Here is a 26301-nt window from a genome sequence, read left to right as displayed (position 1 = left end):
TCTCACCCTGATTACACTTTTTCCTGGTGGTTTTCCAGCTTACTAGCTTTTCAGAGGCTTTATTGGTGTCAGTTGCTAACTTTTGTGTGGTAATATGGTTTAACCAAATATTTCTCTTATAGCTTGGCATATGCTTAGTTTTAGATTTTATTTTTTAAAGAATTGTTGCTTTCTTTTGGCCAGGTGGGTTTCTAGTTACACAGAGAATGCTGGATATGTTCAAACGTCCCGCAGACCCTCCTGAGTACAACTACTTGTACCTACTTCCTGGTGGTGTATTTGTAGGAGGCTATGCAGCTGCTCTCAATGGCGGCTATAATATTGAACAGGTAAGAAGATAACTTTGTGGCTCTCAGCCCGCTGTTCACAGCAAGGTATGCTTCTTCACTGCTTTGTTAAGGAGTAAATAGCAAATTAGCCATGGTCTTTTAATCAGCTATGTATTCCAACAAAGCCAATATGAAGTTGATTTAACTTTAAGCTTGTAATCGTACCTCAAATGCTGAATCTGCAAATTTTGAAAGCTTTAATTCCCCCCTTCCCCCCCCCCCCCCCAAAAAAAAAAAAAAAAGCAGCAGGTACTTTGTTATTTATTGGACAGTTTTCCTAAATTACAGCTTAAAATATTAGAGCGACTATAGAAACCAGTCTTTGGTTTAAATGTTTCTGAAAGTTTAACTTGGAGTGACAGTTAAAGTAAGTATGACATCTGAATGGGATGAGATTTCAGCACAGAGGGATGTACAGGGATTGTACCTATAGCACCTTTTATGGTAGATGGACTTCTATTTGCATTTGTTTTAATAGTAAGAAAAATCAATGTGTATTGCCTTCTGTGTTTGGAAAAAGTGAATCCAAGCATGGCTTTATTCTGGGGGCTTGCAATACATTGAGGCTTTTTTTTTTCAGTTATCTAGACATGTATAGCTCAGTTCATTTAAGCTTGTTTATACTTTCTGAAAACAGGAGTTCAGATGCACCATAAGCAAATTCCAAAACTATTCCTATAATGAACAGGACAGTTTAGCTTTGGGATTGTACTAAAGAAAAACTTGCTTCTGAACTGATGAGGAAAGCTGGCTTGATGCAAGTTTAGTATTCACAGTGCAGATAAACCAAGCTCATAAAGTGGGGAAAAAGTTTTAATAGATATCGCATATTAATTGGCCAGAATCACAACCCATCCCATACAACAATTTCTTACAGTCAAGAGTTTGACTTCTACTTCAGTTAAGAACAAGCCATCTGGTGACTTATACGCATTCTGGAGAAATTTGCCCTTTTGTGTAATAATCAGAAAGATTTTGATAATGATTATGCACTTTGTGCCTCTACTTCATGTATGCATATTGATGTTTTTCTTATTTTAAAGATGATTTATCTGGGCTCAGGCTTATGCTGTGTTGGTGCCCTGGCTGGTCTGTCCACCCAAGGAACAGCTCGTCTTGGAAATGCTTTGGGTATGATTGGTGTTGCAGGAGGTTTAGCAGCAACTCTTGGAGGCCTTAAACCCTCATCTGAGTTGTTGTCGCAGATGTCAGGTGCAGTGGCACTCGGTAGTACCATAGGTATGTGTATGATACTATAAACTAACAATATATGCTCTATACGTGCATTTATGCAAGCTGTATATACGCAAAATATTGTATAGGTCACAGGTGAATTGACTAACTTACATTTATGGCTTGCTTATGTTATTTTGCAAGTATGTGAACAAAGAATCATAAGTCCTAGGGCTTTTGTTAATGCATCAGGATGCAGTAAAGAATGGAGAGACTGGTGGAAAAGCAGGAGCACATCATCCCTGTTAGGGAAACTGGCTATGCAGAGGTGAATGAACTTGCCCAACTTCATACTTCTGTTCAGTTGCTGACTGAATGCTGCCAAATTCACTTTTTCATACTGTGCTTTCTTAACAGAAAATGTTGAATTTCTCAATATTTAATGAAGTTTTGAAGAACATGATATACTTTAATCTTCTCTCTAATTTCCATGATATCCTCATTGCACAAAATACACATATGCAGCTTTTGGTTAAATGCCATAGCAATTTCTAGTGTAGAACAAATTTTTCCATTGGAACAGGCATGTGCATGTATTCATTGCACACTGAACTATGATATATCAATTTCTAGCTGCACAGATTAGTTGTGTTTTGTAAGACTTCCTTCCTGTCTTCAACTCTCAATAGGTTTGACGATTGCTAAGCGCATCCAGATTACAGATCTGCCTCAGCTAGTGGCTGCTTTCCATAGTTTGGTTGGTTTGGCTGCTGTGCTCACCTGTGTAGCAGAATACATGATTGAATATCCTCACTTCGCTACTGATCCAGCTGCAAACCTCACCAAGATTGTGGCGTACCTTGGCACATACATTGGCGGGGTGACTTTCAGTGGCTCTCTTGTTGCTTATGGAAAACTGCAAGGTGAGACCTTCCATTTAGAACTAAGTATTTGTTAAAGATTCCCCCCCCCCCCCCCCCCCCCCAAGATTAAGCTCTGCCTTTAGACTGCTGTGTAATTGGAAAGAAACATTGTATTTTGCATCAGGTAAAAGTTTATATGTTTAATTCTTATGAGTGTACTTTTTAAAATTCTGTTCTTGCTTGTGTACAGCTTTAGTTATGAAAGGTTTGTCTTCAGTGCTTGGACATATTACTGCTATTAATTACCAAATCATATAAGCTTCCCTCAATTCATCTCATCTAGAAATGAGTGTTGCTTTAATGTTGTTAAGACACTGTACCTGACTATTTTATTGAACCTTTATGATCACAACTTCGTCTTCCTGAGCAGACATTTTAATTGAAACCCTGGTGTTGCTGGACTCAGTGAGCACTGCTAATATTTATGGGATTTTGTTCTTAGCATTACAGGCTTCGTTTAGGTAGGTAGTTCTGCAGTATCAGTTAAGACTGACTCACTTTAAACCATCCAATCCACTATCTGTTTACCTACTATGCAAACTCCATGCCTCTTACTATTTTAGTAAATATGCCTTCTAAGTTAAACACTTGCTAATTCCTGATTCTTATGCACCTGAAGGCTTCTTTATTGCATTTATTTTTGGTTTTGTAAGCACACAGCTTCTGAGAGACTGAGATAGCTGGAACTTCTTAGTACAGGTATTAAGAGCTTCCTATTACTAATCTTGTTATTAGCCTTGCAATAGTTCCTTTGGGGAAACATCTGTTTGCTTTCTTCAGTGTTTGAGACCAGCCATTGAAGGAGGAAGCATGATATGGATGGAAAGCTGTCATCTTTAAAATCTTTTGAAGGCTTTGTCAGTAGTATGTATTTCTGATGTATTTCTGCTAAGTAGTTACTCATTTATTTCTTCTTGATTATTTTCTTTCTCGTCTCCATCTTCCCCCTCCACTCCTCCTAGTGATTTATGCACATGTCTCTGGTGAACTTCACTGCCTGTTTCAGCCCACTCTCCTGGTTGTTTGTTTGGTTTTTTTTCTCCTTCCATTGTCATATCAGCACCATAATAATAAGTTTGTCTATACTATTGAACTAGAGGTAGCAGGTCACACAATTTGATCAGTTCATTCTTTCTCTTGAATTCAGCTAAATTTAAATGAGACACTCGGTAAGTAATTACACCAAAAGTAATGGATAATTATTTTTACTTTTTGCTGTGTTGTTTTAAAGCCTAGGGTGAAAATAAATACTTGTTTGTCTATTGAAAATGAATCACACAAATCCCCAAACCTCTCTTCCCCTCAAGTCTCTGCCAACGTGGGAAGTCTGTGTGACTGAGGGTACTGGTGAAAATAAAGCATTTGAAAGCAGGAGTATTTTATATTTGGGGTTATCTGTGTAGTCATATTTTTCTAAGCATACAGCTTTTGAGTGTGTCGTGGTTTAACCTGGCAGGCAGCCAAATACCACGCAGCCGCTCACTCACTCCCCCCACCCCCAGCGGGACAGGGAGAGAATCGGAAGGGTAAGAGTGAGGAAAAACTCGTGGGTTGAGATAAAGACAGTTTAATAGAACAGGGAAAAAAAGGGAAAATAATAATGATAATGATAAAATATACAAAATGAGTGATGCACAATGCAATTGCTCACCACCCGCGCTGACCGATAACCAAGTAGCGATCGGTACTTCCTGGATCACGCCTACCCTTCATATACTGAGCATGATGTCACATGGTATGGAATACCCCATTGGCCAGCTGGGCTGGCTGTCCTGATTATGTTCCCTCCCATCTTGTGTACCTAGCTCAGTCAGTAGGCATGGGAGCTGTCCTTGGACTAGGAGGGCACTTAGCAACAACTGAAAACATCGGTGTGTTATCAACATTCTCCTCATACTAAATCCAAAACACAGCACTAGGAAGAAATGTAACCCTATCCCTGCCGAAACCAGGACAGTATCCACCCCTTATTCCATACCATTTACGTCGTGCTTAGGTCTCACATCTTTTTTTAATACATTTCAATTAACCACCACTATCTTTCTTTATATATACACACATATATATATATGCACGCACAGATATCATTCCCTCGGTCTATGGACTATCCCTCTAAAATGTCCACTGAGTTCATTTAGTCCATGACTTTGGGCTCCATCTGTTATAACAGTCTTTCAGGGCCAGAAGGATGGTGTGCGGTGTTGGGCCGTTGCTTCCTGAAGCCAGTTCTCATTTCCGTACTGCTGCGCTCGTCCAGTTCTATCATCGTTGCTTGGCTTGTTTGATTGCAGCGCACGTTTCACATTCGTGGATAACCTGTGCAATAGCGTCCATGGTTAAGTCCACCCCTCGATCACGAGCCCATCTATATGTTGCATCTCTTCCTTGATGGCCTGAGGTGTCATGGGCCCACTGAGCTATAAATAATTCACCCTTATGTTGCCAGTCCAAATCCACCTGGGCCACTTCAATCTTAGCAGCCTGGTCCACCTGCTGGTTGTTTTGATGTTCTTCAGTGGCCCGACTCTTGGGTACGTGAGCATCTACGTGACGTACTTTTACAGCCAGGTTCTCTACCCGGGCAGCAATATCTTGCCACAATGCGGCAGCCCAGATGGGTTTACCTCTGTGCTGCCAGTTGTTCTGCTTCCACTGCTGCAGCCACCCCCACAGGGCATTTGCCACCATCCATGAGTCAGTATAGAGATAAAGTACTGGCCATTTTTCTCGTTCAGCAATGTCCAAGGCCAGCTGGATGGCTTTCACCTCTGCAAACTGACTCGATTCACCTTCTCCTTCAGCAGTTTCTGCAACTTGGCGTATAGGACTCCATACCGCAGCTTTCCATCTCCGATGCTTTCCCACAAGGCGACAGGACCCATCAGTGAACAGGGCATATTGCTTCTCGTTTTCTGGTAGTTTATTATACAGTGGGGCCTCTTCAGCATGTGTCACCTCCTCCTCTGTGGATATTCCAAAATCTTTGCCTTCTGGCCAGTTCATGATCACCTCCAAGATTCCTGGGCGACTGGGGTTTCCTATTCGGGCCCGTTGTGTGATCAGTGCGACCCACTTACTCCACGTAGCATCGGTTGCATGATGTGTAGAGGGGACCCTCCCCTTGAACATCCAGCCCAGCACCGGCACTTGGGGTGCCAGGAGGAGCTGTGCTTCAGTACCAACCACTTCTGAAGCAGCTCGAATCCCTTCATATGCTGCCAATATCTCCTTCTCAGTTGGAGTGTAGCGGGCCTCGGATCCTCTGTATCCCCGACTCCAGAACCCTAAGGGTCGACCTCGAGTCTCCCCTAGTGCTTTCTGCCAGAGGCTCCAGGTAGGACCATTCTCCCTGGCTGCGGTGTAGAGCACATTCGTTACATCTTGTCCTGCCCGGACTGGCCCAAGGGCTACTGCCTGAACTATCTCCCGTTTAATTTGTTCAAAGGCTTGTCGTTGCTCAGGGCCCCATTTGAAGTCGTTCTTCTTCCTGGTCACATGATAGAGAGGGCTTATGATCTGACTGTAATCTGGAATATGCATTCTCCAAAAGCCCACAACGCCTAAGAAAGCTTGTGTTTCCTTTTTGCTAGTTGGTGGGGACATGGCTGTTATTTTGTTGATCACATCCGTTGGGATCTGACGACGTCCGTCTTGCCATTTTATTCCTAAAAACTGGATCTCCTGTGCAGGTCCCTTGACCTTACTTTGTTTTATGGCAAAACCAGATTTCAGAAGGATTTGAATTATTTTCTTCCATTTCTCAAAAACTTCTTCTGCTGTGTTGCCCCATACGATGATATCATCAATGTACTGCAGGTGTTCTGGAGCCTCACCCTGTTCCAGTGCGGTGTGGATCAGTCCATGGCAAATGGTAGGGCTGTGTTTCCACCCCTGGGGCAGTCGGTTCCAGGTGTACTGGACGCCCCTCCAAGTGAAAGCAAACTGTGGCCTTCACTCTGCCGCCAAAGGGATGGAGAAGAATGCATTAGCGATATCATTTGTGGCGTACCACTTGGCTGCCTTTGACTCCAGTTCGTATTGAAGTTCTAGCATGTCCGGCACGGCAGCACTCAGTGGCGGCGTGACTTCGTTCAGGCCACGATAGTCTACTGTTAGTCTCCACTCTCCATTAGACTTCCGCACTGGCCGTATGGGACTGTTAAAGGGTGAGCGAGTCTTGCTGATCACTCCTTGGCTCTCCAGTCGACGAATCATCTCATGGATGGGGATCAGTCTCGGTTGGTGCGGTATTGCCGCTGGTGCACTCTTGTGGTAGCGATTGGTACCTGTTGTTCTTGGACCTTCAACAACCCCACAACAGAAGGGTCCTCCGAGAGACCGGGCAAGGTGGACAGCTGTTTAATTTCCTCCGTCTCCAGGGCAGCTATACCAAAAGCCCACTGGTACCCTTTTGGGTCCTTGAAATACCCTCTCCTGAGGTAGTCTATGCCAAGGATGCACGGAGCCTCTGGGCCAGTCACAATGGGGTGCTTCTGCCACTCATTCCCGGTTAGGCTCTCTTCGGCCTCCAATACAGTTAACTCTTGGGATCCCCCTGTCACTCCAGAAATACAAATGGGTTCTGCCCCTTTATAGTCTGATGGCATCAGGGTACACTGTGCACCGGTGTCTACTAGAGCCTTATACTCCTGTGGGTCTGATGTGCCAGGCCACCAAATCCACACAGTCCAGTAAACCCGGTTGTCCCTTTCCTCCACCTGGCTGGAGGCAGGGCCCCTCTAGTTCTGGTCATAGTATCCATCTCTCACTTCTTGCAAACGTGAATCAGGAATTTCTTCATTGCAATTACAATCCAAAGTAAGATCAGCCCTTCTACTCTGTCTGGGGAACTGTTCACTGGAAACTGGACTGTTGTGAGACAGGTTTTTCCTGACAACTGGAGCAGCATTTTTCGTGGGAGAACCCCCTTGTGTGATTGTTTTTCCTTGCAACTCACGTACACGTGCCTCTAGGATGAAGGTAGGTTTTCCATCCCACTGCCTCATGTCCTCTCCGTGGTCACGCAGGTAAAACCACAGGGTGCCCCGTGGTGTGTACTTTCGATATCCTCTCTCTTGAGGAGAAAAAGCTGACTCCTAATGGCTGAGATACTGGTCCATACAGGTGGAGAATAGGACCTATCGTCTTTGAGTTGCTGGACCTCCCGGGACAGTTTCTCCACAGCCGAGACAAGGGAGGAGGAGATAGTTTCTTCGAAATCCCGAAGTCTGCTAACTAAGACATCCACCGTTGGTGCTTCTTCCTCTTTCCAGCACAGTACTGCCAACGAACTGGCGTACGATGCTGGTGCGCTCCGTACCAACTTCCGCCACATGGGTCGGGTGCACTGGACGTCATCTGGATATTTGGGTGTTCGCGCATCGTCCAGGTCACTATAAACCACCTCCAGCACGCCTAGTTCTCTCAGGTACTGGATATCTCTCTCCATAGTGGTCCATTTGCCTAGGCGATATATAACATCTTCCTTGAAGGGATACCTTTCCTTTACGCCTGACAGCAGTCGCCTCCAGAGGCTGAGGACCTGTGTCCCTTTTCCAATTGCTTTGTCAATGCCCCCCTCCCTAGCAAGGGATCCCAGCTGTCTGGCCTCCTTCCCCTCTAATTCCAGGCTACTGGCCCCATTATCCCAGCATCGGAGCAGCCGGATAACAATATGCTCGTCTGGACGACGGCCGAAATCTTTCCGCATATCTCGCAACTCATTCAGGGATAGGGATCGGGTGGTTTCCGTCTCATTTATGAGTTCTTCCTCTTCCTCCTCCCCTCCTCGTGATGTCCCTGCTTTTCCATCATCCTTTTCTACATGACCTGACTTCCGCTTCAAAGATTTCTTCTTCTGTACAGGGGCGACGGATACCAGCGATGGTTGGTCCTCTGGTTCAGCTGTAGTACCCGTCGCGAGGGTTTGGGTAGCTGCAGTGCCTGTCGCGGGGGTTGGAGTATTTGTAGTGACTGTTGCTGGGGTTTGAGTGGCTGCAGTGCTTGTCGCACTGGTTGAAGTAACTGCAGTGACTGTTGGCGGAGTTTGAGTAGCTGCAGTGCCTGTTGCGGGGGTTGGAGTAACTGTAGTGACTGTTGCCGGGGTCTGAGTAGCCATAGTGGTTGTTCTGGGGGTTGAAGTAGCCACGGTGGTTGTCGTGCGGGTTGAAGTAGCTACAGTGCCTGTCGTGGGGGTTTGAGTAGTCGCTGTATCTGTTGCTGGGGTTGATCTCTGGACAGTATTCCTGAATAGTTGTTTAACCCTAAACAAGGCCTGAACCACATTCAGGAGACATAGCAATATGATCATGCTTGTTTGAACATCCCAAGGATATTCAAAATTCTCAGGGAATATTGTGGACGTCTTCATGAAGAGGATAGAAGAAAAAGGAGTTTTTGAAGATATGGAGGGGAAGGTGAACAAGTGGGAGAAAGTGTCCCATCCTGTCTCCCCACTAAATTCATCCTCTGAGGTGAAGACGTAAGAAGTGTAATTATTAATAGTTTCCAAAAGATAGCTCCCGAAGAACAGGAATGATGGCAGTGCTGAGTACAGGCTCGTGACCAATAATTTTATCATAACATAAACCAGTGTCACACAGTATAGCAAAGCAATGACCTTAGTCCATTTCCCAGAGATGACCAACCCCACATAAAAACTGATAATCAGCAGTATAGACAGCCAGTAAGGTGCTACATACCAAAACTGCAAGAACAGATCCAAAAACTCTGAGAGCAAATAAATCAACATTGTGAACATCGAGTACTAAAGTGATATAATGAATGCTTCTAACAAATTTGTTTTAACCCGTTCGGGTCAGATGTGTCGTTATCTCAACCCTTCGAGCCCCACGTTGGGCGCCAAAAAGGACTGTCATGGTTTAACCTGGCAGGCAGCCAAATACCACGCAGCCGCCCACTCACTCCCCCCGCCCCCCCAGCGGGACGGGGAGAGAATCGGAAGGGTAAGAGTGAAAAAAACTTGTGGGTTGAGATAAAGACAGTTTAATAGAACAGGGAAAAAAAGGGAAAATTATAATGATAATGATAAAATATACAAAATGAGTGATGCACAATGCAATTGCTCACCACCCGCGCTGACCGATAACCAAGTAGCGATCGGTACTTCCTGGATCACGCCTACCCTTCATATACTGAGCATGACATCACATGGTATGGAATACCCCATTGGCCAGCTGGGCTGGCTGTCCTGATTATGTTCCCTCCCATCTTGTGTACCTAGCTCAGTCAGTAGGCATGGGAGCTGTCCTTGGACTAGGAGGGCACTTAGCAACAACTGAAAACATCAGTGTTATCAACATTCTCCTCATACTAAAACCAAAACACAGCACTAGGAAGAAATTTAACCCTATCCCAGCCGAAACCAGGACAGAGAGACTGAGAATAATACCTGTAGTAAGAAGTTCCAGCTAAGAGCTTCGTATTACAGAGCTTCATGCACAGCATGCAAAGACTTGGGGCCAGAATTTAAGTAAGTTTAATAAAGGAAAAAAAAGGGCACTTTTCAAGAGGAAAAGAGGTCTTTGTGATTATTCTGAAACACTTAAGAGAGATTAGGAAGTAAAACGAGTTTAAACAGGAGTATTTGAGAATCTGGTATAAGTTGGAATGTGTTGCAATACTGAGTCAGCACAAGGTCTCAGCTTCAACTAACTTGTTTTATTTTCTGCTCTTCCCTTTTTTTTTCTTCTTTTTTAAATTTTTCTTTTGCTGAGGTATTCAGTCTTCTCTGGGGCAAGAGACAGGTTCTCCTGCATGTATGTATCAATCTCTGAATATGCATTTGACTGCAGGTATCCTGAATTCTGCACCACTGCTCTTGCCTGGTCGACATGCATTGAATGCAGGATTACTAGTTGCCAGCATTGGTGGAATGGTTCCATACATGATTGATCCTAGTTACACTATGGGAATTACTTGTTTAGGTTCTGTCTCAGCTCTCTCAGCCATAATGGTAAGTTGAGAAATTATAGGAGGTGAAACAAATTAAACAAGCGGTTCATTCTTCAGCTTTGCAAGTTTCCTCTCGATGATTGTATTTTACCATCCTGAGTCACTATCATCATAGTGTCTGTATGTTAACTTGCAGTAGCAAGTAGCAACTGACTTTACTAAATCTAGCTGTAAAACAGAACTGTTCCGAAAAACAGGCACGTATGTATATAATTTCTTTTTACAGCTATGACTTAATGGATATTAATAACTGATAATGGATAATAATAACTGATATTTTAAAAGACTTTCTAAAAAGTTCATCCTTAAAATACTTATAAAGGCACTGGATGTACAGGTTGTCGTGATAACTTAATAAGATTATCCCCATGTGTAACTTCCCCCATTCACTCACACTGGCTGTTGCAAAATTTACCCTACATATTACCATTCTGTAAACCGAGTCTTGCAAAGTCTGCTCAGTATGAATACTTTACTGGTATGAAAAATTCATTGGAGCTGGTGGGATATTTTTGTGAGTAAAAATATGTGACTAAGTACAGGATGAGGACAGTGGAGTACCTTCCTGTCCTCTCAGAAGGCAGAATCAGTAAGTCAAATGCTCGGGCCATAGCTTGATGTCTCCTATGTTGAAAATACTTGGATTGGGTTATTAAGAAACTTCATATTTATTTTTCAATGCTGCAGGCAGACTGTCCTCTTTGCATGTTCTCCTTAGTCGTGGCTTATACTGAAGTGTGTGTTTTCTTTCCTTTTCCAGGGTGTTACTTTAACAGCAGCTATTGGAGGTGCTGACATGCCTGTAGTTATTACTGTCCTGAACAGTTATTCTGGATGGGCTTTGTGTGCTGAGGGCTTCCTACTGAACAACAACTTGTTGACCATTGTTGGTGCACTCATTGGCTCCTCTGGCGCCATCCTCTCTTACATCATGTGTGTGGTAAGAAGTGAGCAGAAATTGTGCTTGTTTTCCAAGTAATGAGAAACCTTATTCAGCATGTTTGCTAGGAAGATAAGCAATCAGAAGACCAGTGTCCTGCTTTTGGCTGAGATAGAGTTAAATTTATTCCTAGTGCTGTGTTTTGCATTCAGTATGAGAAGAATGTTGATAACACACTGATGTTTTCAGTTGTTGCTAAGTACCCTACTAGTCAAGGACTCTTCAGAGGCTGGGAGGGAGCATAGCCAGGACAGCTGGCCCAGCTGGCCAATGGGGTGTTCCATACTATGTGGCGTCATGCTCAGTATATGAATAGTAGGCGTGATCCAGGAAGTAGCGATTGCTACTTGGTTATCGGTCAGCGTGGGTGGTGAGCAATTGTGTTGTGCATCACTCATTTTGTATATTCTATTATTATTATTATTATTATTATTATTATTTTCTCTTTTCTCTTCTATTAAACTGTCTTTATCTCAACCCACGAGTTTTTCTCACTCTTGCCCTTCCGATTCTCTCCCCGTCCCACTGGGGGTGGGTGGGAGTGAGCGAGCGGCTGCGTGGTATTTGGCTGCCTGCTGCGTTAAACCACGACAATCCTTTTTGGCGCCCAACGTGGGGCTCGAAGGGTTGAGATAACAATAGATCTGACCAAAGCGTGTTAAGGCAAAATTGGTTATAAGCATTCGTTATATTGATTGGTCACAATGTTGATTTATTGGCTGTCAAAGTTGTGGGGCTGGCTCTCAATGTTGGGTTATATAATACCTTGCTTGCAGTATATGTTCCCTGTTGTGCTCTTAATCATTATTTGGAACTGGGCCAAGGTTATCATTTTCCTGCTGTTTTATGAGGTGATAAAATCATTGATCATAAGTCTAATGTGGTACCTGTACTCGGCACTGCCGTCATCTCTGTACCTCAGGAACCAACTCTTAGAAACTATTAGTAATTACACTTTTTTCTCCTTGGAGAATGAATTCAGGGGGGAGACAGGATAGGACACTTTCTCCCACTTGTTCATCTTCCCTTCCATATCTCCAGAAACTCCTTTTTCTTCTATCCTCTTCATGAAGATGTCCACAGTATTCCCTGAGAATTTTGAATATCCTTGGGATGTTCAAACAAGCATGTTTATATTGCTATGTCTCCTGAATGTGGTTCAGGCCTTGTTTAGGGTTAAACAACTATACAGGAATACCGTCCAGAGATCAACCCCAGCAACAAACACTGGCTACTCCAACCTCTGTGACAGGCGCTGTGGCTGAACCAGAGGATCAACCCTTGCTGGTATCCATCGCCCCTGTACAGAAGAAGAAATCTATGAAGCGGAAGTCAGGTCCTGTAGAAAGGGATGATGGAAGAGCAGGGCCATCACGAGGAGGGGAGGAGGAAGAGGAAGAACTCATAAACGAGATGGAAACCACCCGATCCCTATCCCTGCATGAGTTGCGAGATATGCGGAAAGATTTCAGCTGTCGTCCAGGCGAGCACATTGTTACCTGGCTGCTCCGATGCTGGGATAATGGGGCAAGTAGCCTGGAATTAGAGGGGAAGGAAGCCAGACAGCTGGGATCCCTTGCTAGGGAAGGGGGCATTGACAAAGCGATTGGAAAAGGGGCACAGGTCCTCAGCCTCTGGAGGCGACTGCTGTCAGGCATGAAGGAAAGATATCCCTTCAAAGAAGATGTTATATATCGCCCAGGCAAATAGACCACCATGGAGAGAGGTATCCAGTACCTGAGAGAATTAGGTGTGCTGGAGGTGGTTTATAGTGACCTGGACAACGAGCAAACGCCCAAAGATCCAGATGAAGTCCAGTGCACGCGACCCACGTGGAGGAAGCTGGTATGGAGCGCACCAGCGTCGTATACCAGTTTGTTGGCAGTATTCTGCTGGAAAGAGAAAGAAGCACCAACGGTGGATGATGTGGTTGGCAGACTCTGGGAATACGAAGACACTGTCTCCTCCTCCCTTGTCTCGGCTGTGGAGAAACTGTCCTGGGAAGTCCAGCAATTCGAAGAGGATATGTCCTATTCTCCACCTGTACGGACCAGTATCTCAGCCATTAGGAGTCAGCATTCTTCTGCTCAAGAGGGAGGATATAGAAAGTACACATCCCGGGGCAACCTGTGGTTTTACCTGCGTGACCACGGAGAGGACATGAGGCAGTGGGATGGAAAAGCTACCTTCACCCTAGAGGCACGGGTACGTGAGTTGCAAGGAAAAACAGTCACACAAGGGGGTTCTCTCAGGAAAAACGCTGCTCCAGTTTTCAGGCAAAACCTGTCTCACGACGGTCTAGTCTCCAGTTAACAGTTCCCCAGGCAGAGGAGAAGGGCTGATCTTAGTTTGGATTGTAATGAAGAAATCCTTGACTCATGTTTGCAAGAAGTGAGAAACAGATACTATGACCAGAACTAGAGGGGCCCTGCCTCCGGCCAGGTGGAGGAAAGGGACAACCGGGGTTCCTGGACTGTGTGGATTCGATGGCCTGGCACATCAGACACACAGGAGTTTAAGGCTCTAGTAGACACTGGTGCACAGTGTACCCTGATGCCACCAAGCTATAAAGGGGCAGAACCCATTTGTGTTTCTGGAGTGACAGGGGGATCCCAAGAGTTAACTGTATTGGAGGCCGAAGTGAGCCTAACCGGGAATGAGTGGCAGAAGCAGCCCATTGTGACTGGCCCAGAGGCTCCGTGCATCCTTGGCATAGACTACCTCAGGAGAGGGTATTTCAAGGACCCAAAAGGGTACCGGTGGGCTTTTGGTATAGCTGCCCTGGAGACGGAGGAAATTAAACAGCTGTCCACCTTGCCTGGTCTCTCAGAGGACCCTTCTGTTGTCGGGTTGCTGACGGTAGAGGAACAACAGGTACCAATCACTACCACAACGGTGCACCGGCGACAATATCGCACCAACCGAGATTCCCTGATCCCCATCCACGAGATGATTCGTCGACTGGAGAGCCAAGGAGTGATCAGCAAGACTCGCTCACCCTTCAACAGTCCCATATGCCCAGTGCGAAAGTCCAATGGAGAGTGGAGACTAACAGTAGACTACCGTGGCCTGAACGAAGTCACGCCGCCACTGAGTGCTGCCGTGCCAGACATGCTAGAACTTCAATACGAACTGGAATCAAAGGCAGCCAAGTGGTACGCCACAAATGATATCGCTAATGCGTTCTTCTCAATCCCTTTGGCGGTAGAGTGAAGGCCACAGTTTGCTTTCACTTGGAGGGGCGTCCAGTACACCTGGAACCGCCTGCCCCAGGGCTGGAAACACAGCCCTACCATTTGCCATGGACTGATCCACACTGCACTGGAACAGGGTGAGGCTCTGGAACACCTGCAGTACGTTGATGACATCATTGTATGGGGCAACACAGCAGAAGAAGTTTTTGAGAAAGGGAAGAAAACAATTCGAATCCTTCTGCAGGCTGGTTTTGCCATAAAACAAAGTAAGGTCAAGGGACCTGCACAGGAGATCCAGTTCTTAGGAATAAAATGGCAGGACGGATGTCGTCGGATCCCAATGGATGTTATCAACAAAATAACTTTTGGAGAATGCATATTCCAGATTACAGCCTAATTGTAAGCCCTCTCTATCCAGTGACCAGGAAGAAGAACGACTTCAAATGGGACCCTGAGCAACAACAAGCTTTTGAACAAATTAAACAGGAGATTAGTTCATGCAGTAGCCCTTAGGCCAGTCCGGGTAGGACAAGATGTAACGAATGTGCTCTACACCGCAGCTGGGGAGAATAGCCCTACCTGGAGCCTCTGGCAGAAAGCACCAGGGGAGACTCGAGGTCGACCCCTGGGGTTCTGGAGTCGGGGATACAGAGGATCTGAGGCCCACTACACTCCAACTGAGAAGGAGATATTGGCAGCATATGAAGGGGTTCGAGCTGCTTCGGAAGTGGTTGGTACTGAAGCACAGCTCCTCCTGGCACCCCGACTGCCGGTGCTGGGCTGGATGTTCAAAGGGAGGGTCCCCTCTACACATCATGCAACCGATGCTACGTGGAGTAAGTGGGTCGCACTGATCACACAACGGGCCCGAATAGGAAACCCCAGTCGCCCAGGAATCTTGGAGGTGATCGTGAACTGGCCAGAAGGCAAAGATTTTGGAATATCCCCAGAGGAGGCGGAGGTGACGCGTGCTGAAGAGGCCCCACTGTATAACAAACTACCAGAAAACAAGAAGCAATATGCCCTGTTCACTGATGGGTCCTGTCGCCTTGTGGGAAAGCATCGGAGGTGGAAGGCTGCTGTATGGAGTCCTGTATGCCAAGTTGCAGAAACTGCTGAAGGAGAAGGTGAGTCGAGCCAGTTTGCAGAGGTGAAAGCCATCCAGCTGGCCTTGGACATTGCTGAATGAGAAAAATGACCAGTACTTTATCTTTATACTGACTCATGGATGGTGGCAAATGCTCTGTGGGGGTGGTTGCAGCAGTGGAAGCAGAACAACTGGCAGCGCAGAGGTAAACCCATCTGGGCTGCCGCATTGTGGCAAGATATTGCTGCCCGGGTAGAGAACCTGGTTGTAAAAGTACGTCACGTAGATGCTCATGTACCCAAGAGTCTGGCCACTGAAGAACACCAAAACAACCAGCAGGTGGACCAGGCTGCTAAGATTGAAGTGGCTCAGGTGGATCTGGACTGGCAACATAAGGGTGAATTATTTATAGCTCAGTGGGCCCATGACACCTCAGGCCATCAAGGAAGAGATGCAACATATAGATGGGCTCGTGATCGAGGGGTGGACTTGACCATGGACGCTATTGCACAGGTTATCCATGAATGTGAAACATGCGCTGCCATCAAGCAAGCCAAGCGAGTAAAGCCTCTCTGGTATGGAGGACGATGGTTGAAATATAAATATGGGGAGGCCTGGCAGATGGATTATATCACGCTCCCACAAACCCGCCACGGCAAGCGCTATGCGCTCACCATGGTGGAAGCAACCACAGGATGGCTGGAAACATACCCTGTGCCCCATGCCACTGCCCGGAACACCATCCTGGGCCTTGAAAAGCAAGTCCTATGGCGACATGGCACCCCAGAAAGAATTGAGTCAGACAACGGGACTCATTTCCGAAACACCCTCCTAGACACCTGGGCCAAAGAGCATGGCATTGAGTGGGTATATCACATACCTTATCATGCACCAGCCGCTGGGAAAATTGAACGATACAATGGACTGCTAAAGACTACACTGAGGGCAATGGGCGGTGGGACATTCAAGCATTGGGAGACTCATTTAGGAAAAGCCACCTGGTTAGTCAACACCACGGGATGTGTCACTCGAGCTGGCCCTGCCCAGTCAAAACCCTTACGTACTGTAGAGGGGGATAAAGTCCCTGTCGTGCATATGAGAGATATGCTGGGGAAGACAGTCTGGGTTACTCCTGCCTCTGGCAAGGGAAAACCCATCCATGGGATTGCTTTTGCTCAAGTATCTCGGTGCACTTGGTGGGTAATGCAAAAGGATGGGGAAGTGCGGTGTGTACCTCAAGAGGATTTGATTTTGGGTGAAAATAGCCAATGAACTGAATTGTATGATGTTAATTGCTATATAATACTGTATGTCATCACTTCTATGGTTGCTATATGCCATATTAACAGTATTTCAGTAAGAATCACCCAGATTAATGTAGAATGAACTCTGATGAAACCGTGCAAAGTGGAACGATGATAAAACTGGACGAGCGCCCAGAACTGGCTTCAGCATGCAACAGTCCAACAGCACACACCATCTCTCCTGCCCTGGAAGACTGTTATGACAGATGGAATCCTAAGTCATGGACTAAATGAACTCAACGGACATTTTAGAGGGAAGGCCCATGGACTAAGGGAATGATATCCCTGTTTGTGTATATATCAAAAGGCAGGAAAAGTGGCGATGAGTAGTTGGAATGTGTGGGAAAATGTGAGACCTGGGCATGATGTAGATGGTATAGAATAAGGGGTGGATATTGTCCTGGTTCCGTCTGGGACAGGGTTAACTTTCTTCCCAGTAGCTTGGGGGTGTGCTGTGTTTTGGGTTTGGTATGAGAGGAGCGTTGATGGCCCATTGATGCTTTGGCTGTTGCTGGGTGATGCTTGTACCGGGGAGGGGGAGCACAGCTGGGGTGGTGGACCCAGCTGGCCAATGGGGTATTCTATACAATGTGACATCATGCTCAGTATAAAAACCAGGTGTGTGGGGGGGCTCGCCCCCCGGGTTCGTGTACACGCAGTTGGTGAGCAGTTGCGTTGTGCATTGCCTGCTTTGTGTATTCTGTTATTGTTGTTGTTCTCATTGTTATTATTACTGTTCTACTTTGTTTTATTTCAATTATTAAACTGTTTTTATCTCAACCCAGGAGCTTTCCTACTTGTGCCCTCCCGATTCTCTCCCCCATCCCACCGGAGTTGGGGGGTGAGCGAGCAGCTGCGTGGGGTTTATTTGCTGGCTGGGGTTAAACCGCGACAGCAGGAAGATAAGCAGTCAGAAGACCAGACTGCTGGGTGTTTAGAGATTAGAATATTCTTGATTGAAACTTTTGGACTAGATGTCAGTCGTATCTCTTTCTGGTTTGGAGAGAGACCCACTTTAAAACTGAGGAAAGCCTTTGCATTGATTTGGGCTTTCAGGGTTTGAATCTGGGCTCAAATAGATATGATTTCTTGTGCTCAGCTGTCTTTTTAGTTATGTCCCTCTGCAGTGTTATTAAATTTAAACTAAATTTAAAATTTTTCAGCAGGAGATATTTTAAGTAGTGAGTTCCTTTAAAAAAACCAAAAAAACCCCCAAAAAAACCCAACAAAACAAAACCAAAAAAAACCCAAACCAAAACAAAAAAAACACCAAACAAATAAGCCAAACAACGACAACAAACCAACACAATTGGTTTGACTAGAGAGTGATTTAAAGTTTGTTTTTTGTATTATAGGGGAGAGTGCTACTTTCTTCAGAACAGCTACTTTGAAGTACCACGGGGTGGCAGCAGGATTGCATTAATGTATTGCTGATGCTAACGTCTGTGTCATAGCAAACTTGAGCTTCAACTCTGTGTTAATTGTATTGCATTGTCTCATGTGTGTCTCCTTTTTGTTTTTGAAGATGAAGAGGTAACGACTTAAAGAAAACTGTTCACAGTGTAACAGCTGCCAACCTCCTGATTCTCTGTTTTGTAATTCTGTTTCACTTCTGCTCTTGTGTTCTGGTATGATCAGTGTCGCTGTTCTCCTGTCCTGATGTTTTTCTATGGTCATCCCTGGCTGTCGTCTTTTACTTCCTCTCTGCTGATAAATGGTGGTGTTATCACGTTAGGAATGTTCAGTATCATTCGTTTTCATCTCTCTTGAGGAACAATTTCAGAGAAGCTTAAAAAAGTTTTTTTGTGCAGCTTCATGGAGGTGAGTTCAAACGAACAATCCCAGGTATGAATTTTAAAGAATCTTGTTCTTTCCTGAACATTTTGTGTATCCTTATCAAAAGGAAATCAGATTATGTGGCTTATAGGTTATCTTTTTATATTTTTTTTTGTATATAGTCAGCAATTTAGTCAATATCAGTAGAAAGATGATGCTTATGGGGTAACACAGGTATGAAAAGTATGCTCTTTAAAGATCAAATGCTTGTAAGTCTTGATGAAAATATGATCTGTTGGATATGTATTTACCAGTAGGCATAGTAACTCTATAGCTTCATTTTTCTTTTACTGTCCCCTTTTTATTGCTAGCTCCTCTCAGAACTCACAGAATTTTGAGATACTTGCATCTGTTGTTTGGAAGGATGTAGGTAAATAGGAAGCCTGGGGAAATAATTAGCAAAATAGTTATGCAGTGACAGAGTGGCTTTCCTCTATGTATTTCTCAAGCTTCAGGAAGTTTAGTTTTTGAGGTAATATTCTAGGAATCTTGTGCTGCTTCACATAAGCTTAGACAATTAAAGTTGATCAGGTAGTAAAATTAAAATTATTTTGTATAATTTCTAAACAATAAGCAGAATAACTTGTTTCTCCCCCAGCATTTTTCTTTTCTGCTTTACTTCCTTTAATGGAAATCCTTACCTTTAAAAGCATTCTTATAATCAAGGGATTCAATATCATTGTCTTCAAGCTGTGTTTCAGGAGAAATAAGTGTTCAAGAGTGTCAATAAACTCTGCTTTAGGCTGTTGTAACCTGTGCTAATGAAGCAACACAGTTTCCCCCCCCCCATGACTTTCATCTAAAGCAGTATATTTATTGAAGCTTATCTACTACAGATTAAAAGGTGTTTGTGGAAACATCTTAATGGTTGAAAACTTCTTTTTACAACATTTCCAATTACTTTGTGTGATAAAACTGTAGCTTAATCTTCCAAAGCCTGTCCAGATAATCTCTTCAAGCTTTTACATGAGTTGATAAAATTGGCCAACATATATTCAGATAATATCTTAATTTTTGCACTCATATTAGTTTGATTTTTCCACCCATCCCTCTTTTGTGCCTATTGAGGTGAGTTAAGGACAAAAAAAATTAACTTCAAAACAAAAAAGCAGAGGTCTGTACTAGTCACTCTTCCTGTGAATTGTGACTTCTTTTAAAACACTAACACAATGTGACTTTTTCAGAACATTTGATCGTATTAGCATGTCCTTCCCTTCTCTCTCTTTTTTTTTTCTTCCCCCCGCCCTCCCTTCCTCTCCCTCCCCAGAGTGAATACTTGATGATTCCAACTGTAGTATTAGAATCAGTATGCTTAGGGATGGGGAAAATGCTTCAGGTAGAATGTGGAGGGATTTTTATTAAATAACGGTCATCCTATGAACATTCCAAGCACTGAGGATTTGTTAGTAATAGTATAAGGCTGCTAAAGAGCAATTGTAGTTTTAGAGTCTCTGAAGTGATAGTAGAGTAGGAAAAACAGGCTGAGGAATGTAAATATCAGTAGATTATGTAACGGAATGCAGGCGCAGGAAGCGTTCGCGTGGACACCTGCTTTTGACCAATCTGTGTATGTTAAGATTCGTGTGCTTGCTGACTGTAAACCAATAGAGGATTCGTAGATGCGCGTGTTAGTGTGGCTAGCTTATAAAAGTAGCACAATATCTTGAAATAAAGGAGAATGACCATACCCACATTGGGACTCCTCATTACTCCGGGAACGCGCTCCTATTCCGACCCGTGGTCACTCCAACAGTAGAAGAGGAACCATTAATTGGAGTGATGAAAGAGAGCAAGAGAAGGGACAAATTGTGTTAATCTTACAAATTGTATGCTGGCCCATCACCTGTACTAGCTGTGTGGTTTATGTGGGCACAGTGTAGTGTGGAAGGACCTGGAGTTCTCAGGGAATGAAGGGTTTGGTTTTCCCTGGCTGGAAGCTCCTGGCCAGTATCACCTGTGTATGCACAGCAGAGAGGGCTTTTTGCTGGTAGTTGGATTATCTGTGAATGGTGAAGCCTGCACTTTGTTTGCGGTCTGTGATGGTAAAGAAGGTGAAAGAGGCTATAGAAGACTTACCACAGTGCCGCTGTGCTGGGTAGGTCTTAGCTGCGTTGGTTAACTGTTGCTTGATGAGGTCTTGGCTCATTTTGAAGCCTTCTGTACCACCCCCTTTTTGCCAGATTTCCCTCCTCTTTCCTTCGCTTTGTGGTGCATAGCCAGGCAAGGGTGCTTCAATCTCATGCTTGCTTTGTGTGGATGCTCAGATTTCTAATATGTGAACTTTTTTCCTTTGGTCTGGTCTTACTGTTGTCTTTTGGTTTAGATATGAGTAGAAAGTGCTTTGCTGTTTGTAAGCTTAGCGTGTGTAACATCTGAAGAGGGTATTCTTCTGTCTAGACTGTCTTACCTGACACTTAACTGATGCAATATACTAAGTAGTCTGTTTTTCTCTTTGAAGGTTTAATATTGTGATATACGTCAAAGGCAGTGTGTTCTTAGAGGATATGAACTACTGCCCACTGCAGTCAGTAGAAAGATGCTGATTTCACAGAGCCTGAGTTTGTGTGCCTGCCTTACAGTATCTGAAACAGTAATGATGTATCAGGATAAACAAAAGTTCTTCTAACATCTTTGTTGTGCTTATTTGCTAGATGCTGAATTTCATAGAATCGTACATCTTCTCAGGCCACAGAAAAAACCTGTGGAGTTGCATGATTTGAAATGTTAGTGGAAAATGGACACTTGAAAGCATACTTTTGTGGGGGTGTTTCCTCTTGCTTGTATGTGTGCCTCTCCAGATCCATTCTTAAATTTTGCTGTGGTTTCTGAGCTAGCACAGCAGATGTATGACACACATGTTTGTTTTAAGAAGCGATTTATCCTGTTCCTTTCCTGCTTCTAAATTTTAGTTTACTGCAACTACAAGTTTTGCCTACTTCCAGATATTGCTTTGGGACCAGGCTCACAAGGAGACGTGCCAGTGAAAGCATTTAGCCAGTGGCTTTTCCTGGCTATGTACCTACAGAGCTGAATTTTCAGGATGTGTTCTCTTAAAGCTCCTATTTTAATATCTCTTGTTCCCCTTTGGTGCTCTGACAGTTAATGGCCCCTTTCAGTTCATTACAGTGTGTTTTGAGTTAGCATTTGGTTAGTTTTGTGTGGCTACTTAGCTTTGTTCTGTTCTTTTCTGTCTTGATGCTGTAGGAGCTTTGATTCTGTGCCACCTGTAAGAGCTATGTGGCTTCCATGCTGTCATATAGCAGTTCTGTGCTTATGTGTTGAATTGCTCAAGAACTTAAGAAAATATCTTGCAAAAAAAGTGTGTATATTTTATTTTTATATATTTTAATATATATATATCTGTGAACAAATATGCATTCTTTTATAGCCCTCCCTTTTAAGAACAGACACACCAATATTTGCTGAGGTGTATTTTTTAATTTGTGTTGTTTCCTTTGCCTTGGGGAAATGCTGATGATCTCTTGTTACGTGTGTAATGTGTTAGAAGCTGATGTTTGGCTATTGCTGTTTTAATCTGGGTCTCTGTTTTAAGGAGCCTGTTTTAAGAAGTTTTGAGTTGAAAACAGGCAAAACCAGCAGACAAAGACTATTGTCAGGAAGGCTTTAATATATTCAGAAGATTTATTTGTGGTCATCTCCTCTCCTTTGTTTTTTGGATTTCATCTTTAGCTGATCAAAAACCTCTTGTCTTTCAGGCTATGAACCGTTCCCTTGCAAATGTGATTCTAGGGGGCTATGGCACCACATCAACAGCTGGTGGGAAGCCCATGGAAATTACTGGAACCCACATGGAAATCAATGTGGACAATGCAATTGAAATGATAAATGAAGCCAATAACATTATTATTACTCCAGGTAAGACACTCTTGACTCATACAGCAAGATGTTCAGAGGATGTATTATTAAAAAAAACCAAACCAACACAACAAACAAAAAACCCAAAACAAAACAAAAAACCTGTAGTCTGTCTTGCAGTTGCAACATAGCAGCAGCATGTCAAATGTTGACTGGGGTTGTGGGATCTGTTTTTGTTCACAGGTTAGTCGTCATTCCTCTCTGTAGAAATGTGTGTGTCACTTCACTTTTCCTTGTGTGTGTCTCTTCAAACTTTGTCCTATTTATTTAGATTTTAAATTCTTCAGGACAAAGACTGTCTCTTGTAAATTATGTTTACAGTTAATTTTGTGTACAGCTGTTGTGGTGCGAGTTTCCAAGCACTACCACAGTACCAATAACAAAATATCTGTCCTTTAAGTTAATGAAAGGGAGGATTTTTATTTATGCTTCTTGTCTACTTGCTCAATTCCGCATAGTTTTGTTAAAAAGCCTGCAGAAAAAAAATCTCAAACTTAATTAGTATCCAATAAACACTAGAATTAAAGGAGGAAAAAACCCCCAACAACCAAAATCCTGAGTTCTCTGAAACTTTTATGTTGGCCATGTGCTATTGAACTATATAAGCCTATTTTCTGTTAGGAGAAGTCAGGTGGGGAGTAGTTCAAGACTTGTTTTTCTTCAACTGAATGGCACAACTATTGTGTTAATTTATATTTTAGCATCGGAATGAGAAGAATGCTAAAAACCAAAGTAGTCTTTCATTTTGTTTCAGCTTAAATGAAAACATCAGTGAGATAGGGTTCTAATTTGGGAAGTTACATTTGTTTCAAACAAAGCTTGCAAACATCTTCAAGGAATTTTGTCCTGGTTTTGGCTGGGATAGAGTTGAATTTCTTCCTAGTGCTGTGTTTTGGATTTAGTATGAGAAGAATGTTGATAACACACTGATGTTTTCAGTTGTTGCTAAGTGCTCTGTCAAGGACAGCTTCCATGCTCTACCAAATGCAGAGGCTGGGAGGGAGCACAACCAGGACAGCTGGCCCAGCTGGCCAACGGGATATTCCATCCCATGTGCCGTCACGCTCAGTATATGAATGGTAGGCATGTTCCAGGAAGTAGCGATCGCTACTTGGTTATTGGTCAGCGTGGGTAGTGAGCAATTGCATTGTGCATCACTCATTTTTTATATTCTATCATTATTATTTTCACTTTTTCTGTTCTATTAAACTGTCTTTATCTCAACCCACGAGTTTTTCTCACTCTTGCCCTTCCGATTCTCTCCCCGTCCTACTGTGGGGGGTGTGGGGGAGTGAGCGAGCGGCTGCGTGGTATTTGGCTGCCTGCCAGGTTAAACCACGACAGTCCTTTTTAGCGTCCAACGTGGGCCTTGAAGGGTTGAGATAACAATAGATCTGACCAAAGCGTGTTAAGGCAAAATTGGTTATAAGCATTCATTATATTGATTGGTCACAATGTTGATTTATTGGCTCTCAAAGTTGTGGGGCTGTCTCTCAATGTTGGGTCATGTAATAGCTTGCTTGCAGTATGTGTTACCTCTTGTGCTCTTTATCATTATTTGGAACTGGGCCAAGGTTATCATTTTCCTGCTGTTTTATGAGGTGATAAAATCATTGATCATAAGTCTAATGTGGTACCTGTACTCGGCACTGCCGTCATCTCTGTACCTCAGGAACCAACTCTTAGAAAATATTAGTAATTACAGTTTTTTTTCTCCTTGGAGAATGAATTCAGGGGGGAGACAGGATGGGACACTTTCTCCCACTTGTTCATCTTCCCTTCCATATCTCCAGAAACTCCTTTTTCTTCTATCCTCTTCATGAAGATGTCCACAGTATTCCCTGAGAATTTTGAATATCCTTGGGATGTTCAAACAAGCATGTTCATATTGTTATGTCTCCTGAACGTGGTTCAGGCCATGTTTAGGGTTAAAAAACTATTCAGGAATACTGTCCAGAGATCAACCCCCGCGACAGGCACTGCGGCTACTCCAACCCCTGCGACAGGTACTACGGCTGAACCAGAGGACCAACCCTTGCTGGTATCCGTCGCCCCTGTACAGAAGAAGAAATCTTGGAAGCGGAAGTCAGGTCGTTTAGAAAGGGATGATGGAAAAGCAGGGCCATCACGAGGAGGGGAGGAGGAAGAGGAAGAACTCATAAACGAGACGGAAACCACCCGATCCCTATCCCTGCATGAGTTGCGAGATATGCGGAAAGATTTCAGCTGTCGTCCAGGCGAGCATATTGTTACCTGGCTGCTCCCATGCTCGGATAATGGGGCCAGTAGCCTGGAATTAGAGGGGAAGGAGGCCAAACAGCTGGGATCCCTTTCTAGGGAAAGGGGCATTGTCAAAGCAATTGGAAAAGGGGCGCAGGCCCTCAGCCTCTGGAGGCGACTGCTGTCAGGCGTGAAGGAAAGGTATCCCTTCAAGGAAGATGTTATATGTCACCCAGGCAAATGGACCACTATGGAGAGAGGTATCCAGTACCTGAGAGAATTAGGCGTACTGGAGGTGGTTTATAGTGACCTGGACAACGACCAAACGCCCAAAGGTCCAGATGAAGTCCAGTGCACGCGACCCATGTGGCGGAAGTTGGTACGGAGCGCACCAGCGTCATATGCCAGTTTGTTGGCAGTATTCTGCTGGGAAGAGGAAGAAGCACCAACGGTGGATGACGTGGTTGGCAGACTCTGGGAATACGAAGACACTGTCTCCTCCTCCCTTGTCTCAGCTGTGGAGAAACTGTCCCGGGAGGTCCAGCAACTCAAAGAGGATAGGTCCTATTCTCCACCTGTACGGACCAGTATCTCAGCCATTAGGAGTCAGCATTCTTCCACTCAAGAGAGCGGATATAGAAAGTACACATCCCGGGGCAACCTGTGGTTTTACCTGCGTGACCACGGAGAGGACATGAGGCAGTGGGATGGAAAAGCTACCTTCATTCTAGGGGCACGGGTACAGGAGTTGCAAGGAAAAACAATCACACAAGGGGATTCTCGCAGGAAAAATGCTGCTCCAGTTTTCAGGCAAAACCTGTCTCACGACGGTCTAGTCTCCAGTGAGCAGTTCCCCAGGCAGAGGAGAAGGGCTGATCTTACTTTGGATTGTAATGAAGAAATTCTTGACTTGTGTTTGAAAGAAGTGAGAAGCGGATACTATGACCAGAACTAGAGGGGCCCTGCCTCCAGCCAGGTGGAGGAAAGGGACAAATGGGCTTACTGGACTGTGTGGATTCGATGGCCTGGCACATCAGACCCACAGGAGTCTAAGGCTCTCGTAGACACCGGTGCACAGTGCACCCTGATGCCATCAAACTATAAAGGGGCAGAACCCATTTCTATTTCTGGAGTGACAGGGGGATCCCAAGAGTTAACTGTATTGGAGGCCGAAGTGAGCCTAACCGGGAATGAGTGGCAGAAGCACCCCATTGTGACTGGCCCAGAGCATCCTTGGCATAGACTACCTCAGGAGAAGGTATTTCAAGGACCCAAAAGGGTACTGGTGGGCTTTTGGTATATCTGCTCTGGAGATGGAGGAAACTAAACAGCTGTCCACCTTACCCGGTCTCTCAGAGGACCCTTCTGTTGTGGGATTGTTGAAGGTCAAAGTACCAATTGCTACCACAACAGTGCAGCGGGGGAAATATCGCACCCACCGAGAT

The 26301-nt window shown here is 44.4% G+C and overlaps 1 protein-coding gene across 8 annotated transcripts in view; it reads left to right on the top strand.

Annotated features, from left to right (window-relative positions):
- Positions 1-26301, top strand: part of LOC142075029 (NAD(P) transhydrogenase, mitochondrial-like) — an 86716-nt gene that overhangs the window by 28513 nt on the left and 31902 nt on the right. For 7 of the 8 annotated variants that reach the window (XM_075136025.1, XM_075136020.1, XM_075136019.1 and 4 more), the window contains 6 exons: positions 184-329; positions 1373-1568; positions 2192-2425; positions 10240-10400; positions 11160-11339; positions 22477-22636. In XM_075136025.1, the coding sequence (XP_074992126.1) occupies positions 184-329; positions 1373-1568; positions 2192-2425; positions 10240-10400; positions 11160-11339; positions 22477-22636 (1077 nt within the window). Of the gene's footprint in view, positions 1-183; positions 330-1372; positions 1569-2191; positions 2426-10239; positions 10401-11159; positions 11340-22476; positions 22637-24551; positions 24578-26301 lie in introns of those variants that run through there. The other variant, XM_075136026.1, reaches the window with a different exon arrangement.

This window comes from Calonectris borealis, chromosome W (assembly GCF_964195595.1).
Source record: "Calonectris borealis chromosome W, bCalBor7.hap1.2, whole genome shotgun sequence".
Classification (NCBI taxonomy): Eukaryota; Metazoa; Chordata; class Aves; order Procellariiformes; family Procellariidae; genus Calonectris; species Calonectris borealis.
Note: the sequence above shows the minus strand (reverse complement) of the source record. Positions and strands in the feature narration are given on the sequence as shown.